At 37.6% G+C, this 14,712-nt stretch overlaps 1 protein-coding gene across 1 annotated transcript in view; it reads left to right on the plus strand.

Moving 5' to 3' along the window:
* Positions 1-14,712, plus strand: part of DDX10 (DEAD-box helicase 10) — a 177,093-nt gene that overhangs the window by 123,195 nt on the left and 39,186 nt on the right. The window contains exon 16 of the mRNA XM_032220167.1: positions 3,476-3,532. Coding sequence (XP_032076058.1) covers positions 3,476-3,532 — 57 coding nt within the window. The remainder of the gene's footprint in view (positions 1-3,475; positions 3,533-14,712) is intronic.

The raw sequence follows: 14,712 nt of genomic DNA on the forward strand, positions 1-14,712 counted from the left end.
AATAGATATCCTCATGCAAATAGTACACTTATTGTATTAATTGTAATTATAAAATTGATGTGTATGTTCTTTGGGCATGGAAAATGACAGTTTTAAAAATGCACTGGATGTGTATTTCCACTGTTTTTCGATGAAACGGGATGCCTCCATATACTTTCTCTCTCAATGGGCAAAACTGATCAAGTACCTCTGTTCTGCAATCTCCAGTTTATAGAGATTTGTCTCTTGTTCCCATGCAAGTCTTTGCAGAAGAATTTGCACAATTGTAGCACTGATGATTTTGCCCTCTTGCCTTTCTTGTTTTTCTGTGTTGTGCTTAATTTATACAAGGGTGATAGATGAATGTCACCAAAATAGAACAGTGTAGCAATGTCTCCCTATGCTTGGAATAGTCTCTGATGAATTTTTAATACCCCCCTCCCCGAAATCTATTTTCATCTTCTGATTTGGCAATTGTCTGAACTTGCCCCATGCCCTTTCTTTGTTTCATCTCCACACCTCTTTCTTTCTCCCAGGTCGTTATTAATAGAGTGTTGCAGCTCCTTTTCAGCAGTAGTGTTTTAAGCAAGGAAACTGGGTTTTGAGAGAAATGGGCAAGTGACATAGGTTGACAGGGTACAGCATAGAAGGTCACAACAAAGTAGCTTGGAAATTGGGCTGGAGGCGGTAGAAAATTGAGTACTGACTTACAGAGTCAAGGTATTTACACTGAATATACAAGAATTGAACAAGTCACAGTTGGGTTACTGACATGTCTAAAGATGGCAAAAAAAGAGAAGAACAATGTCACTGATGTTTAATCTGGAGTAGTTTGTGACCCATATCTCCCATTCCGACTTAGTCATTAATTACCCTGACAGTAATTGAAATAAACGGAGTCTTTATAAAATAAATTATACTGATGCTCATTGATCTGTATGAGTGCATCCATATGTTCAAGTAAATATTGGGAACACAAGCTGCTGCTATGGCAAAGAGAGCCAGGAATACCATATTTTTCAGACTGTAAGACGCTCCGGACTATAAGACACACCTAGCTTTTGGGGAGGAAAACAAGAAAAAAAAATCTGCCTCTGCCTCCCAGCATCCACCCAGTATTCATCTGTCCCATTCCTGTGGCCCATTCGCTGTGGCCACCCATTTGCCACCACCCATTCATCACCGCTGCCTGTTTGCCATGGCCTGTTCACCGCCGCTGCGGCCTGTTCACTGCAACTCGTTCGCCGTGACCCATTCGCCTCTGCAGCCCGTTCTAGAACAGCTGATTGGTGACTCACCAACCCCCTCCCCACCCCACCACAATATTTGCTGTATAAAACGCACAGACATTTCCACTCACTTTTTTGGTGGTGGTGGGGAGTGCGTCTTATACTCCAAAAAAGTTAAAATTTTGTGCAAAAAATTAATGGGTACAGTTTTAACTTTAGAACCCCTACAACTATACATTCTGTGGTATAATAAGGGAGTGGTATCACCACTGTGCCTCATGGAGAGATTCTGCATTGGTTAGTAGTAGAGCGGGGGATTTATATATTAAAGATTCCTAGTTCCTCCTAAACATAGAAGTTTTCTCTTTTTAAAGATCCAGGAAACTAAGTAATAATCAGCCAAGTTGCTTCTATGTATTATGCATCAGTTTTCTCTATCCCTAACTTATTACAGAAGGGTAGCCCATTCTAGAACAGCTGATCGCCTCACCCCCCCCCCCGCCCCACCACAATATTTGCTGTATAAGACTCACAGACATTTCCACTCACTTTTTTGGGGGGGGGAGATATGGTAACTCTTTACAGTTGCCTTCTTTGTGTTCCATAACACAAGGATGGAGAAATTATCTTGTACCCAGAATTGTGGGCATCCTGTTTAGCCTACTCTTTCCCAAATCTGGTACCTGTCAAACAGGAGTTAACAAAGGTCCATACAGTCAAAGCTATGGTCGTCCCAATAGTAATGTATGGGTGTGAGAATTAGACCATAAAGAAGGCTGAGTGTCAATTGATGCTTGTAAATTGTGGTATTGGAAAAGATTCTTAAGAGGCCCTTGGATTGCAAAGAGTTCAAATCAGTCAATAACAAGGGAAATCAACCTTGATTGTCCTTTGAAGGGACAGATACTTTGGAAGGACAGAAGCTCAAATACCTTGGCCATCAAATGAGAAGAGAGGACTCATTGGAAAAGACTGATATTGGGAAAGATGAAGGCAAAAGGAGAAGGGAATGGCCAAGGATGAGATGATTAGATAGTGTCATCGACACAGTGAACATGAGTTTGGGTAGAATCAGGGAGTCAGTGGAAGATAGTGTTCTGACGTAGGCTTCCCAAGAGCATGAAGCAAACTCCTGGTCCCGACAAAAACTCCTTTTATTAATTTACTGTGAATTCGGCTCATTCACATCCAGCAAAGTCTTTCAAGGGAGGATTTACAGTCACAGACCTTATCTGGCTTGGAGAGCTGCCAGGTTTGGCAAGGAGTCTTGGAGAGTAACAAACCAATTAAGCCAACTAATTGTCTTCTGCAAACCCCACTCCCCTTTCGCTCCTCTTTTATTTCCTCTGGGAGGGGCCACTTGTGGCCTTACTCCCAAGTCGACTTCTGTTCTTTAGCTGTTCCCTTCACCTGGCAACTCTGCACATGTGCAGATTGGGAATAGGCTCCAGCTGTTGGACTCTGAAGGCATCTGATAACTGGCATACGGCTCTGGCCTCCTCTCTGCCTCCAACACAGAGTCCACATCAGAACCATCTCCAGACTCCAGGATTGGCCCATGTTCCTCCACAACTTCCTCACTGTGGGAATCTGCTGCCAGTTCTGCTGGCGGGCCACAACAGAAGTGGGGGGGAAAGGACTGGTGTGCTATGGTCCATGGGGTTGTGAAGAGACTTGGTGACTAAATAACAAGTGCAGCGTATCACAGAGTCCATGGTTTTTCTGTGTGGACCATAGAAAAAGAGACCTAAGCTCTAAAATGAATAATGGAAACCTTAAGGGTTCATTAATGGAGTTGAGAGTTCACTGCTGTCACTTACATGGTTGGAAAAGATGAAAGTTACTAACAGAAGACTTACACATTGGTGTCCTATTCTGTGGTTCAGTCATCCTGTGGTTGGTTCACGGTCCTATACATCAGAAAGAAAATCTGCCACAGCCTGAGAGACAAACGTTGGTCCGTATATTTATCTCTCTACTTATCTCTAAATTAAAAATAGATAGAGCATTTAGAAACACTGTAGTCTACATTTATGTTAAGCCAATATTACAGAATGCATAAATGCACAGGCAATCGCTTGTTTAAAAATAAGGCTAAATGGGAACTCTTTCTGATCGCGTATTCATTATTATGCCTACAAAAACTAATTGGGGGTGATATGTAGCATGTCCAAAAAAAGGTTCTTCATAAAGCCCCATTTTTGGTTCAAGTTGCTGCTTTGTTCTACACTGCTTTATGTTCTTACGTTTAATTTTGTTCTTTACAGGAAAAAAGGCTTAAAGAAAAGGCAGCTAGAAGGGAAGCCAGGAAGATGAATGCAAAGGTAAGGAGGAGGACGGAAATAATAAAGGATAACAAATAAAACAGATAAAAATAAGATAAAATAAATTATAGGATATTCAGAGAAAAATTTCCATTACTGTACTGCAGTCTTTTGTAATAGAGAAAAAGGGAGGAGGAAGAGAACGATTAGAAAGGGGTTTAAAATAAAATACGTAGCTGCAATTTGCTATTTAAGATGAACTGGTAATGCTTCCAGGGTCTTAACTATTAGTAAGTAAAAGGGGTCAGGTCTGGATCATGTCACCCCTTTTTAGCCAGACAATTTTTTTTCTTTTTGAAGGACATGTTCTAGAGTCAAAGCCATTGGGGCAAATGACTTTAAATCTGAAGAAACACATTGAGAATTTGTAGAGCATGCTGTTAGTGCCTTTGCAACATGACTTAAAAGAGAGGGTTGTTTTACTAAAAGACTGTCGTGGAAACCATTGTTGCTATTATCCATAGATTGCTGAATAAGTCTAATTTACAGTAGCCAAGATCTTAGCATCTAGGTTGATATGTCCCATTAATACAAAAGTAAACAAAGCTCATTAAGTCAGCATGTATGAGAAAACAAGTTTAATGATAGTTTATTCTTGAACTGCTTTGCGTGTGCACACCTTAAGAGTGTTGAACCATCACAGTGTATCATAGAAAGAAAGCCTTGTGTGCAAGTTTTTAGTCTTCCCTTTGTCTTATCTTTACTCCTTTTTCATATTTTTTAAATCCTTGCATATTCCTTTTCCTTTCTTCCTCCAAAATTATTTTTCCATGTCTCCTGGTTTCATCATATGCATGTGTAATTTGAACATTGCAACAACTAATGCATGCAGTAAATGTTATAGATGCAGAATTGTGGAAGAGGTTTTCTTTTAAACCCAATACTTATAAACCCAGAAACAAGCATTCTGATATGAATGCAAATCACACGTTAAGCTGTAATTTTGATCTGGTATATATGTATTGCAGCAAAAAAGTTCAGCTCATTCAAGAGATACTGATTGGAAATGAATTTCCAGGATGAAGTTCTGATTGTGCACATCATTTGCCTTACTGTCTTATTATATTGCATCAAAATGACCATGGTTTTTATCTGGCTATTAGCAAAGATTGGTCTCCTTTGATGCCATCCTTCTCTCTGTGTTCTCTGTGCCATCAGTGAAAGTCAGATAGCTGGTCTTGGAAAATGAAATTCATTGTAGACCAATAGAAGGCAAGTAATTGGTCTATCAAAAAAGAGGGAGGGGGGAGGGAGGGAGGGAGGGAGGGAGGGAGAGAGAGAGAGAGAGAGAGAGAGAGAGAGAGAGAGAGAGAGAGAGAGAGAGAGAGAGAGAGAGAGACTGTACCTAGCAGTAATGATAGTAAAAAATGAATTTCAGAAAAAAACATGTTTCAAAATAATATTCAAATATTGGCATGGCTGAAATACTGGACAGCAGTGGTAATAACAGTCTTAACATTGTATGATACTCAGCCCCAGATTTGAATCAGAAAATGTGACTTGAAATATGATAGTCAAGAGATTCTTTCCTGCTGATCAAAAAAATGTGACATTTTTTTCTTTGGTTGTGCACAATGAAATCATTAAGGAGTCAGTTCAGTGGAACATACTAAATCTGCGCTAAAAGGATCAGAGCAGAATGTCAGAATAATATATAATAGGCTTTGTCCATGACACCCAGAGAGCTCATGCTAATTATTACAGGCCAGCCTTCACAGATAATATACCGTGTTCACTAGCATCGTAGACTAGCTGCCCGTAAGCAATTCTGGTCCATTTCAAGATGTTGGCTATGTTTTCAATTATCAGAATGACAACATCTTAACATATCTTTGGAGATGTTTCCTATATGGCCTATATTTCTGTTCTCAGAAATAAGATAAAGAGTTATATAAGGTTCAGCTTTTGGGGCCTGAAGGTCATTGACTTTCTTGAGACCTTTTGAGATAGACTGAAACCTATAGATATATGTGATTTTGAGCTAAAATTTTATGCAAAAAATTAATGGGTACAGTTTTAACATTAGAGCCCTTGCAAGGACCAAGTAATATCACAGTATTTCAAGGTCTGCAGATTTCAAAGTGAGCATCTTGGAAAACATCGCGCAAAATGCTCTCTCAGCGAACCGGTAGTAAAGCGGTTAGGAACCCACCACTGCTTCTACTGTGCTGCCGTAAAATGGCTTCTCCTGTACAGTGCAGTAGAGTTGCCATGGTAACGGCTTCATAGTACTCCACTAGGGGTTTCCCTCTGGTAAGGAGGAAAATCCAACATTAGAAAATATGTTTGGTCCGGACATTTCTCCCCTATAAATAAATACCCTGGCTACGTCGGGTTATTGGCTAGTATAAAATATATTTAAAAATACTTTACGTTTATGAAATCCTTGTTTAAGCGTAAACAGAGATTTAAGATGCAGATATGTTAAATATTTTTTAAAATATTTTTATATATGGTATTTATTGGCAAGCCATCTAGAGTCGCTTTTTTATAGTGAGATGGGTGACAGACCAATCAATTAAGCAAATAAATATAGGAAAAATGTTCTTGTTCATTGGAGTTGGCAAAAAACCCAAAACAAAATAACTGGTTCTGCCTGGTTGCTCATTAAAAAAAAACACGTCAAATTATTTTGGCAGTGTGAAATATTAAATTACCAGAGGACTGCCATTTTTGTAATAACCTCATTTATACATACTTGCATAAATTACATAATTTAAACTTTTTTTTTTTTTTTTGCAATTTCAGTTTCATAGCTTAACTGAAGGTCAAGCCTATTCTATTAAAATAGGTCCCATCTTCCATTCCTTTTCTTTGTCACCCTGTCAGACTAGAGTCATCTTTGCAACCAGGAATTCTTATCTAGGTAGAAACATATTTAGATATTCTTATCTACATAGAAACATAACCCACCCTGCCATTATAGGATGGTTCATATGACAATTTGAATAAATAGCTAACGCTGTAGGGCAGCACTGTACCACCTGGTGATTTGTGAAAAGCATCTGCAGTTTTACAAGAATCCACCCATATCTAATAAACTTCTTTCTAAAGCTTTGCACATCACAGAAGATAATTTTGCCCACAGAAGAATACACCTTAGCAATCTTTATTAGTGTTGTTAGGATAATAAAAAGAAAGAGATGATCTTGTCTCAGTGTGAAATGATTGATTATAGAATGTAGAATTGGATAAAGAGACATAGGATCTCAAAGTCTATTTATATCACATTGAGTATTAAAATGGAAGCTTAACTTGCACTAACTTTATAAAAATCACAGCACCTCTAATTGGAGTATCCAAACTAAATTATTTTAAGTCTGGCCTTTAAATTTTCTTTGCTTTTTAGTTTTTCCAGTATTATAATCTAGTTAGTGTTGTGTAGCTAGATCTTGCAGGTATGTTTATAATTTATGAAAATAACTTATTATTCTGTTTAGGAAATTTGCAGACAGGGTAAAATGCAATTTTAAATTCCAAAATTGGGAGAAGTGAAATGATTGCATCTCTTTTTACTTTGCTATGCCCTTCCCTCCAAGCCTACCGATACTGCTTTTTATACATTACTTTAAATTAATAAAATATAGATAGTCTTCACTTACTGATTGCAATTGTGACCGACAACTCTGTTGCTAAGCGTTGCAAATAGCAAGTGAAACATCGTGCTGACTTACAACCTCATCCCCACTGCAGTTGTTCAATGAATCACTGTGGCTCATTAAGCACAATGTCACATGGCCACAACTTGTGACATCCTTCTGGTTTTCCCATTGATGTTTACTTTTTGGAAGCTGACTATGAAGATCGCAAATGGCAATCACATGACCATGGGTTACAGCGAGGGCCACGATTTTAAGGGCTGATCATAAGACTCCTTTTTCAGCCCTGTCGTAACTTCCAGTGGTTGCTGAACAAGTGATTGGTAAGCCAGGACTACCTGTAAAGAAACAAAGGGAAGGAAATTATAGAAACATTGAAAAAAGGATCAGGAAGAGAATTGCTAGTCAGGAAGTTGAGCAATTAGCAGTGATTAAGACTGGCAGAGGACTCAGTTACCTACCGAGAATTCCCATTGCTCCATGTGTCCAAGAAGGGATTAGACTGTTATTTATTGAAGATGTTTTAATTTGAATTCCAGGACTGAGTACGAAATAGGACTGATGAGGAGTCCTTGGTGCTTTTTGAGCATGGCTGTTTTCTTGCATATATTTTATTATCCAAACTAGGTAACATCATCAGTGCTAGTCCATTATGATGACACTAGCACTGATAATGTTACCTAGTTTGGGTAATGAAACGTCTGCAAGAAAAGAGTCAAGCTCAGAGAGCATCAAGGAACCCTCATTTCTAACCCTGAGCTACAAATATTCTCCTTTATAGGAAATAGGACCGATTGGCCAATATGGCTCCTTCTATATCTGAGATCCCAGGGACATCTATGGAAATTAAATTACAGTATCTTAAAAATACTTCTCTCTGTCAACATTTTGGGGCCACTGACACTCAATAACACAAGAGTTCATATTAGAGAATACTCTGCTGTTGAGTGCTTCAGACTAGGGGAAAAAAATGACTCCTTGTCACTTTTAAAATACACATGAACAATTTTGGGGGTGCAATCTCCAGTTTGGGGAGCACTGATTAATATATTTTATTTATGTAACAAGTGTATTATATAAAACAAAACAAAACTATGAAGCAGAGAGCACAATGTGGTGGTCATTGTAGGCACCAGTAAGGGGGCATTTCACCTAATTCCTTCATTCTTAAGTCCAGATAGATTGACCCAGGCCATTTTTGCAACTACACATAACTTCTTGTAACTGAACAATGTCTCTTACTGATACATTTACGTATTCATGTGTGTATACATGTGTACATACACACACACACAATACACACACACACACACACACACACACACACACACACACACACAGGTATGCCCAAATATGGGAGGAAGTTCATTACTTCCATTCTCTGTCCATCGGCTCGTCACAAGAGACCACCCAGACAGAAACCCAATATTTTTACTGTTGCCTTTTTGTTACATATGTGTTGTATTTGTGTATATCGTATATGGTATATTGTATATTGTATATTATATATAGAGAGAGAGATTTTACAACCCCCGGTATGCCCAAATATGGGAGGAAGATCACTACTTCCATTCTCTGTCGTTCGGCTCATCACAAGAGATTTGTCAGCACAAATATAACACACATACACACACAAACACACACACACACATACATACATACATATATATATATATATATATACATACATACATACATACACATACACATATACGTGTGTCTGTGTGTGTGTCTGTCTGTCTGTGTGTGTTTTATGTATGTATATATATATGTGCATGTATGCATGTATGCATGCATGTATGTATGTATGTATGTATGTATGTATGTATGTATTTGCATCAAGAACTTCTAGCAAGCACTGATTAATTCTCATATTACTGCAATTGCTGAAATGTTTAGGCTTTGTATATCATTTTCCAAAAATTCAAAACTCTTTGTACTCATATCTTCTTGCAATCAGCTAGATCCCATAATACTATGTTGCAAAGTGAAGGTGAAGGAGTAGGCAGGAACTGAATTTGAGAAAGACTTGACTTGCTTAGGGCTGCTTAGAACATTTTGACAGATGTAATTTTTCATACCCTGAATTTTTATATCTCAGTTTCATAGCCTACTCCTACACCTCTGAGTTCCTAGGGCTAGTTGGCTTTCTTTTCAATTCCTTCTCTTGTGATTCATCTTTTGCATGAGAAAAATAAACCCTCATTTAGAACAATATATGGTTCCTGATTTATCAGTCCTCCCCACTCTATTCATTAAAAAAAGCAATGAAAACTAAATAACTATTTGTAATGGATCAAAATGTCTATCCCCAATTTGTCACTTGAATCTTATTTTTTTTTCAGAATACCCTCCTTAAGTCAGTCAGCCACAGTGGATGAAGGCTATTTGTAATATATATCATTCAAGAAAATTTACCAAGCCAAACAGAATATTATATTTACAAATCATTTGCAATTAATCTAAAAGTAGGAATCACAAATAATTCAAAATGAGTTTAATTCAGGAGTGGCAATTGCAATTACTGATATAGATAGCAGTCCTGTATTACTAGTAACTTACCTCCAAACAGCCAAGAATAATGCTGATGGCTGAATCAAGAAGAAAGGAAGTTGCTATACAACCAAAAAGTCAAAATTAGAAGAAGAATGTAAGCAAAGAAGGTCACCCATATGTCTCTCTTTCCATTCAGCATTCTGGATTTATCCAACATATATTGAGAGCCAGTTTGGTGTAGCAGTTAAGGCATCAGGCTAGAAATCAGGGGACTGTGAGTTCTAATCCTGCCTTGAGCATGAAGCAGCTGGGTGATATTGGGCCAGTTTCTCTCACAAACACATTCAGGAATGGCAAACGATTTTTGAAATCTTGTCAAGAAAATAGCAAGGATGTGTCCAGGCAGTTGCCAAGAGTCCAAAATCTATATATTAAAAAATGGCTGTGTGTGTGTGTGTGTGTGTGTGTGTGTGTGTGTGTGTGTGTGTGTTCCAGCATAACTCTGGAATGCCTCAAGAAATTTCATCCAAACTTGGTACATAGATCACTCTCTGGAGAAAAATACTGTGGGGGTAAGATACTCCTAACATCCTTTGGGTGTGTGTTCGGATAAGATACAGCCTTTTGGGCCTTAAAATGACTTCTACTGTACTGCTGTAAAATGGTTTCTACTGTACAGCACAGTGGAGTTTCCATGGTAATGGCTTCACAGTACTCCACAAGGGGGTTCCATCTAGTAAGGAGGAAAATCCAACATTAGAAATTATGTTTGGTCTGGATATTTTTCTCCTATAAATAAATACCCGGGCAATGCTGGGTTATCGGCTAGTAAATAAATAAAAATAAACACTGATTTGAAGGCACATGTACTCAACATGTAACGCCCCCCCCCCCCAACCATTCACAAATTCTCTTGGAGCAACTTGAAACAAGTCCTAATTGAGTTAAGCAATTTGACTCTAGACTTAAAGCATTAGGGGGTGGGGTGGAGAGATGGCAGCATCACAGCAGTAGGTGTTCCCAATGGCACGTATTTAGTAAACTGCCTGAATTGATCTCTGCCTCTCTTTACATGTTTAATCAGTTCATTACGGTATGTAGATTATGTGTGGGGCCTAATGCAATTATCTCTCCCTCTCAAAAAAAAAAATCTCCAAATTTTAAATTAGAGTTCTTCACCTGCTGTTCTTCTCCCAGTTTGTAATGGCTTCCATTTCTACTGACATGCTCCTCACACTATAATTAGTAGCTCCCCTCCCTTCAAGTTATAATCAGCAATCAGAAAAATATTGTCTCTGTGCTGGTTAATTATTTTAAGAGTGATTATTCAAACTAATTGCCATGCTATCATTAATATTCCAGTTGCTCAAGAAGCCTAGTGCATAGTTAAACTTCTTGTTTTGAAATCTGGATCGTTTAAAAAAAAATACTGAAAATGTTTATGTTACCCTGAAAGAACTTTCACTGTTTTGCATTATCTCTAAGCTTGGAAGTTTTAATGCTTCTTGTCTCAACTAGGATTTAAAAATGGGTATTTGCATAAGGTTATTTGAAGTTGTGTCAGTACCAAATTTCTCAGATTATAAGACACACCGGAATATAAGATGCAGAAAGGTTTTAAAGAGGTAATTTTTTTAAAAAATGGCCCGTTTTTTGCGAAAACAGGTTCGTTGTTTTTTAAAAAAAGGCATGAATAGCCTTTAGGAGGCTTGAAGAGTGCTTCTGGGGGCGGGGGGGGGGGGAATTGAGCAAAAAATGGCTTATTTATGCCCTCCCCAGCCCCCAGGAGCACTCTGAGAGCCTCCTACACGCTTTGCACAGCCATTTTGGCGAAGGGGGCGGGATTTCAGGAGGCAAAAAATGCTGTATTCAGTGTATAAAATGCACCCAGATTTTCAACCTCTTTTTTGAGGGGAAAAGTTGCATCTTATACTCCGAAAAATATGGAAAATCATATAGTGAGCCAGTATTAATGATCATTAATTTGCCATTTAGTTCTTCTTTGAGGTGAAAATCATTAGAAAAGCATTAGACCTTTTCTAAAGAGGGAAGAAAGTATGTCAAGCGACAGGGAAGATAAACAGGGACCCCATCAGTTAGAGAATTTTGACTGAGGTGGTTTAGGAAGAAAGGTTTTTCTGCCGTTGTCTCTGCACTTTTTAAATATTCTTCGCTAAAAAGTGGTGTGAGCCCCCACTTTTCTGGCCTTTCAGAAGAGTTTGAAAATCTAGTTCTGCCTACTTGTTTGGGACTCACAGGGATTGAGTCCTAACATTGGAGTTGGCTAGTACTTTGGAGGCTGTTCCCTCATCTTAACTTTAATTGGTCTTTTCTTATTTTTAGCCACCTCCTACATTCATACATACCTATAGTCAGTCAGTCAGTCAGTGGTAAAAGTAAAAGTTTTCCCTACTCAGTCGTGTCCAGCTCATTTCCGTTTCTTAGCTGAGGGAGCCAGCATTATCCGAAGACGTTTCCACAGTCATGTGGCCAGCATGACATTATGCTGCAGCACAGATCATGCAGCAAAACACAAATGCTGTTATCTTCCACCGAAGTGGTACCTATTTATCTACTCAGATTTTCATGCTTTTGAACTGTTGGTTGGATAGGAGCTAGGGCAAGAACGGGAGCTTGCCCCATCCCTCGATGCTCAGGTCTTGAACCTGCTCTGTCAGCTTTCCAGCTGGCAAGCTCAGCTTCTTAACCACTAAGCCGTGTGTGTGTCTGTGTGTGTGGTTTTTAATTGTATACCACCCACTGTAAATGAGATGGAGAGTCTCTAAATTTAATAGATAAACTAATAAATAAAAAACCAGTGCATAATGGTTGCAGTGCATAATATTGTATGCTGATTGACAGAAAAACGTCTACAATTCTAATCTAATCTAAAATGTGTAATTTACTATGTGAATCTTGCAATAGTTATTTATTTATTAAATTTATATGCCATTCATCTCTTTGTCAAGGGACTCTTGGCTTTTGCAAAAGGTTCTAGCATCACATACTTCACCTTTCTGTATTTTAATGTGCAAATATGGGGCAGAGTTCACTGCTGTTCTTCTTGGTTTTTTTTTGACAGAAATGCAGCATCTGCTTCTTTGAAAATGTACCACCCTTAGTGGTATGGTTTCCTTCAAATACATTTCTGTACAGCTAAAATGCTTTGAGTCACAACTTCTTTTGTTTTTGATTAAACAGCCATATGCTTTAGAATTAAACAGTCTCAGTTGTTATATTAAATTTGTAGATGACTTGCTACCTTAGAAAACTCAATTACTTCATATCCCCATCAGCCTTTTTAGAATGAACAGATGGAACACTTCTGCTGTGCCATCATGTTTCCTTGACTTATGATTAGGATTTGTAAAGATACTGTGTCTCTCGCATGTTTTGTATTTCTTCTGGCTGAATATCTGGTTTTGATTGCTCCCTTTCTTAGGCTGCAGACTTTATGCAGCTGGGTCCCCCCTTCTGGCTTATAAAACATAACTGAAACCAACAGCAGTTCAGGATGGAAGAAATGGCCTTTTGATTTCATTCTTTCTGTGATAGATCACCTCACAGATAATTACCTATCCCTCTTGCCCAATTTGTAGTTCACCTGGCAGATTTGCACTTATCTCTAGAATGAAGGAAAACATTTGAAATTATTTTATTGTAACAAACCGACAGGGGGGAAAATACTACCTTGTTACAGATTTTTTTTTAAGTTTTGGGGAGACTAGGGAAAAAATAATTGGAAAATAATACCACAAGCAAAACCACTCTGATCTGTGTTGTCAAATTGCTTTTTGTGACCAGTGACTGTTTCTTTAAAAAGACTAATTCAGATGTTGACAAAGAACAAATAATACCGTTACCCCCAAAATAAGACCTCCCTGGATAATAAGCCCAATCGGGCTTTTGAGCGCATGTGCTAAAATAAACCCTCCCCCCAAAATAAGACCTCCCCGAAAATATTGCATCGCAGCAGCAGCCCCCTCTGCACTTCAAAAATAATAAGACCTCTCCGAAAATAAGACCAAGTGCTTATTTCAGGGGTCAAAAGAAAATAAGACACTGTCTTATTTTCGGGGAAACACGGTACATATCAACAATTGCTACTTTTAACCTTTCAAAGTTGTATATATATTTTTTTAGGCATGAGTCTAAAATACTATGATAAAAGCCAAGAAGACCATGTTTATCCTTGCACATTGATTAATTTAAAATCATATTAATAGTCTGTTGCATTCAGTCCAAATGTGAACGGCATTGTATGAATTAATGCTCCAATTACCTGATTACATCTCCAAAGTGATTAAAATGAAGAACATGCTATACAAACATAAAACAAAATGTTCTTTTGTATTAATCTAATTTTAAGACAATTGACTAGTTTTAAATTAATTAAAACCATGTTCCACTATTTTTTTTTAAAAGGACATTCACTTTCACTCTAAAGGTTATGTAAATAGATCATATCAATTTTATCAACATTCCTTCTGATTTTTGTGAAAATAGATTACTGGCTTTGATTGTTTTCTCTGAAGCATATATAGATGTATCAGATGTGTAGCTATATCATTAGGATTAGGGCCAAAAAGTTAAAGTAATAAATGTTTAAGTTAAATAAACTACAGAGAAACACTCCAAGGCGAACCAATCTGATTTGTGCAAAGAAAGAAACAATAAAAAAGAAAGGAAAAGAAAGATGAAATAAAGAAAAGAAACAAAAAATTGGCATTTTCCAATCTTTTTGTGTAGTTTGCTTTGTTAGCAAAATTATGAAGATATTGAGGCAGCTTCTTTATGGAAAAAGGCAAAAGTAGAGAAACCCCAAATTAAGATTTCTCCCCTCTCATTTATCTAGAACTTTGAACCGTAAAATGAAATCAATGGATAATAAAGCTAGGACAAAAAAGTATGAATTTGTTATCACCACAAATTATTTTCTCTGCTACCTGAGTCTTTTTAAAAAAAGGATTTAGACAAAATCATAGAGAAATTACATTCTTTAGAGGTAGCATAACAGCCTGTTTCAATATTTGAACTTAATTGCCTTGAGTGCTGGAATGGTGTGATAAAAGGAAAAGATAATAG

Source organism: Thamnophis elegans, chromosome 6 (genome assembly GCF_009769535.1).
Source record: "Thamnophis elegans isolate rThaEle1 chromosome 6, rThaEle1.pri, whole genome shotgun sequence".
NCBI lineage: Eukaryota > Metazoa > Chordata > Lepidosauria > Squamata > Colubridae > Thamnophis > Thamnophis elegans.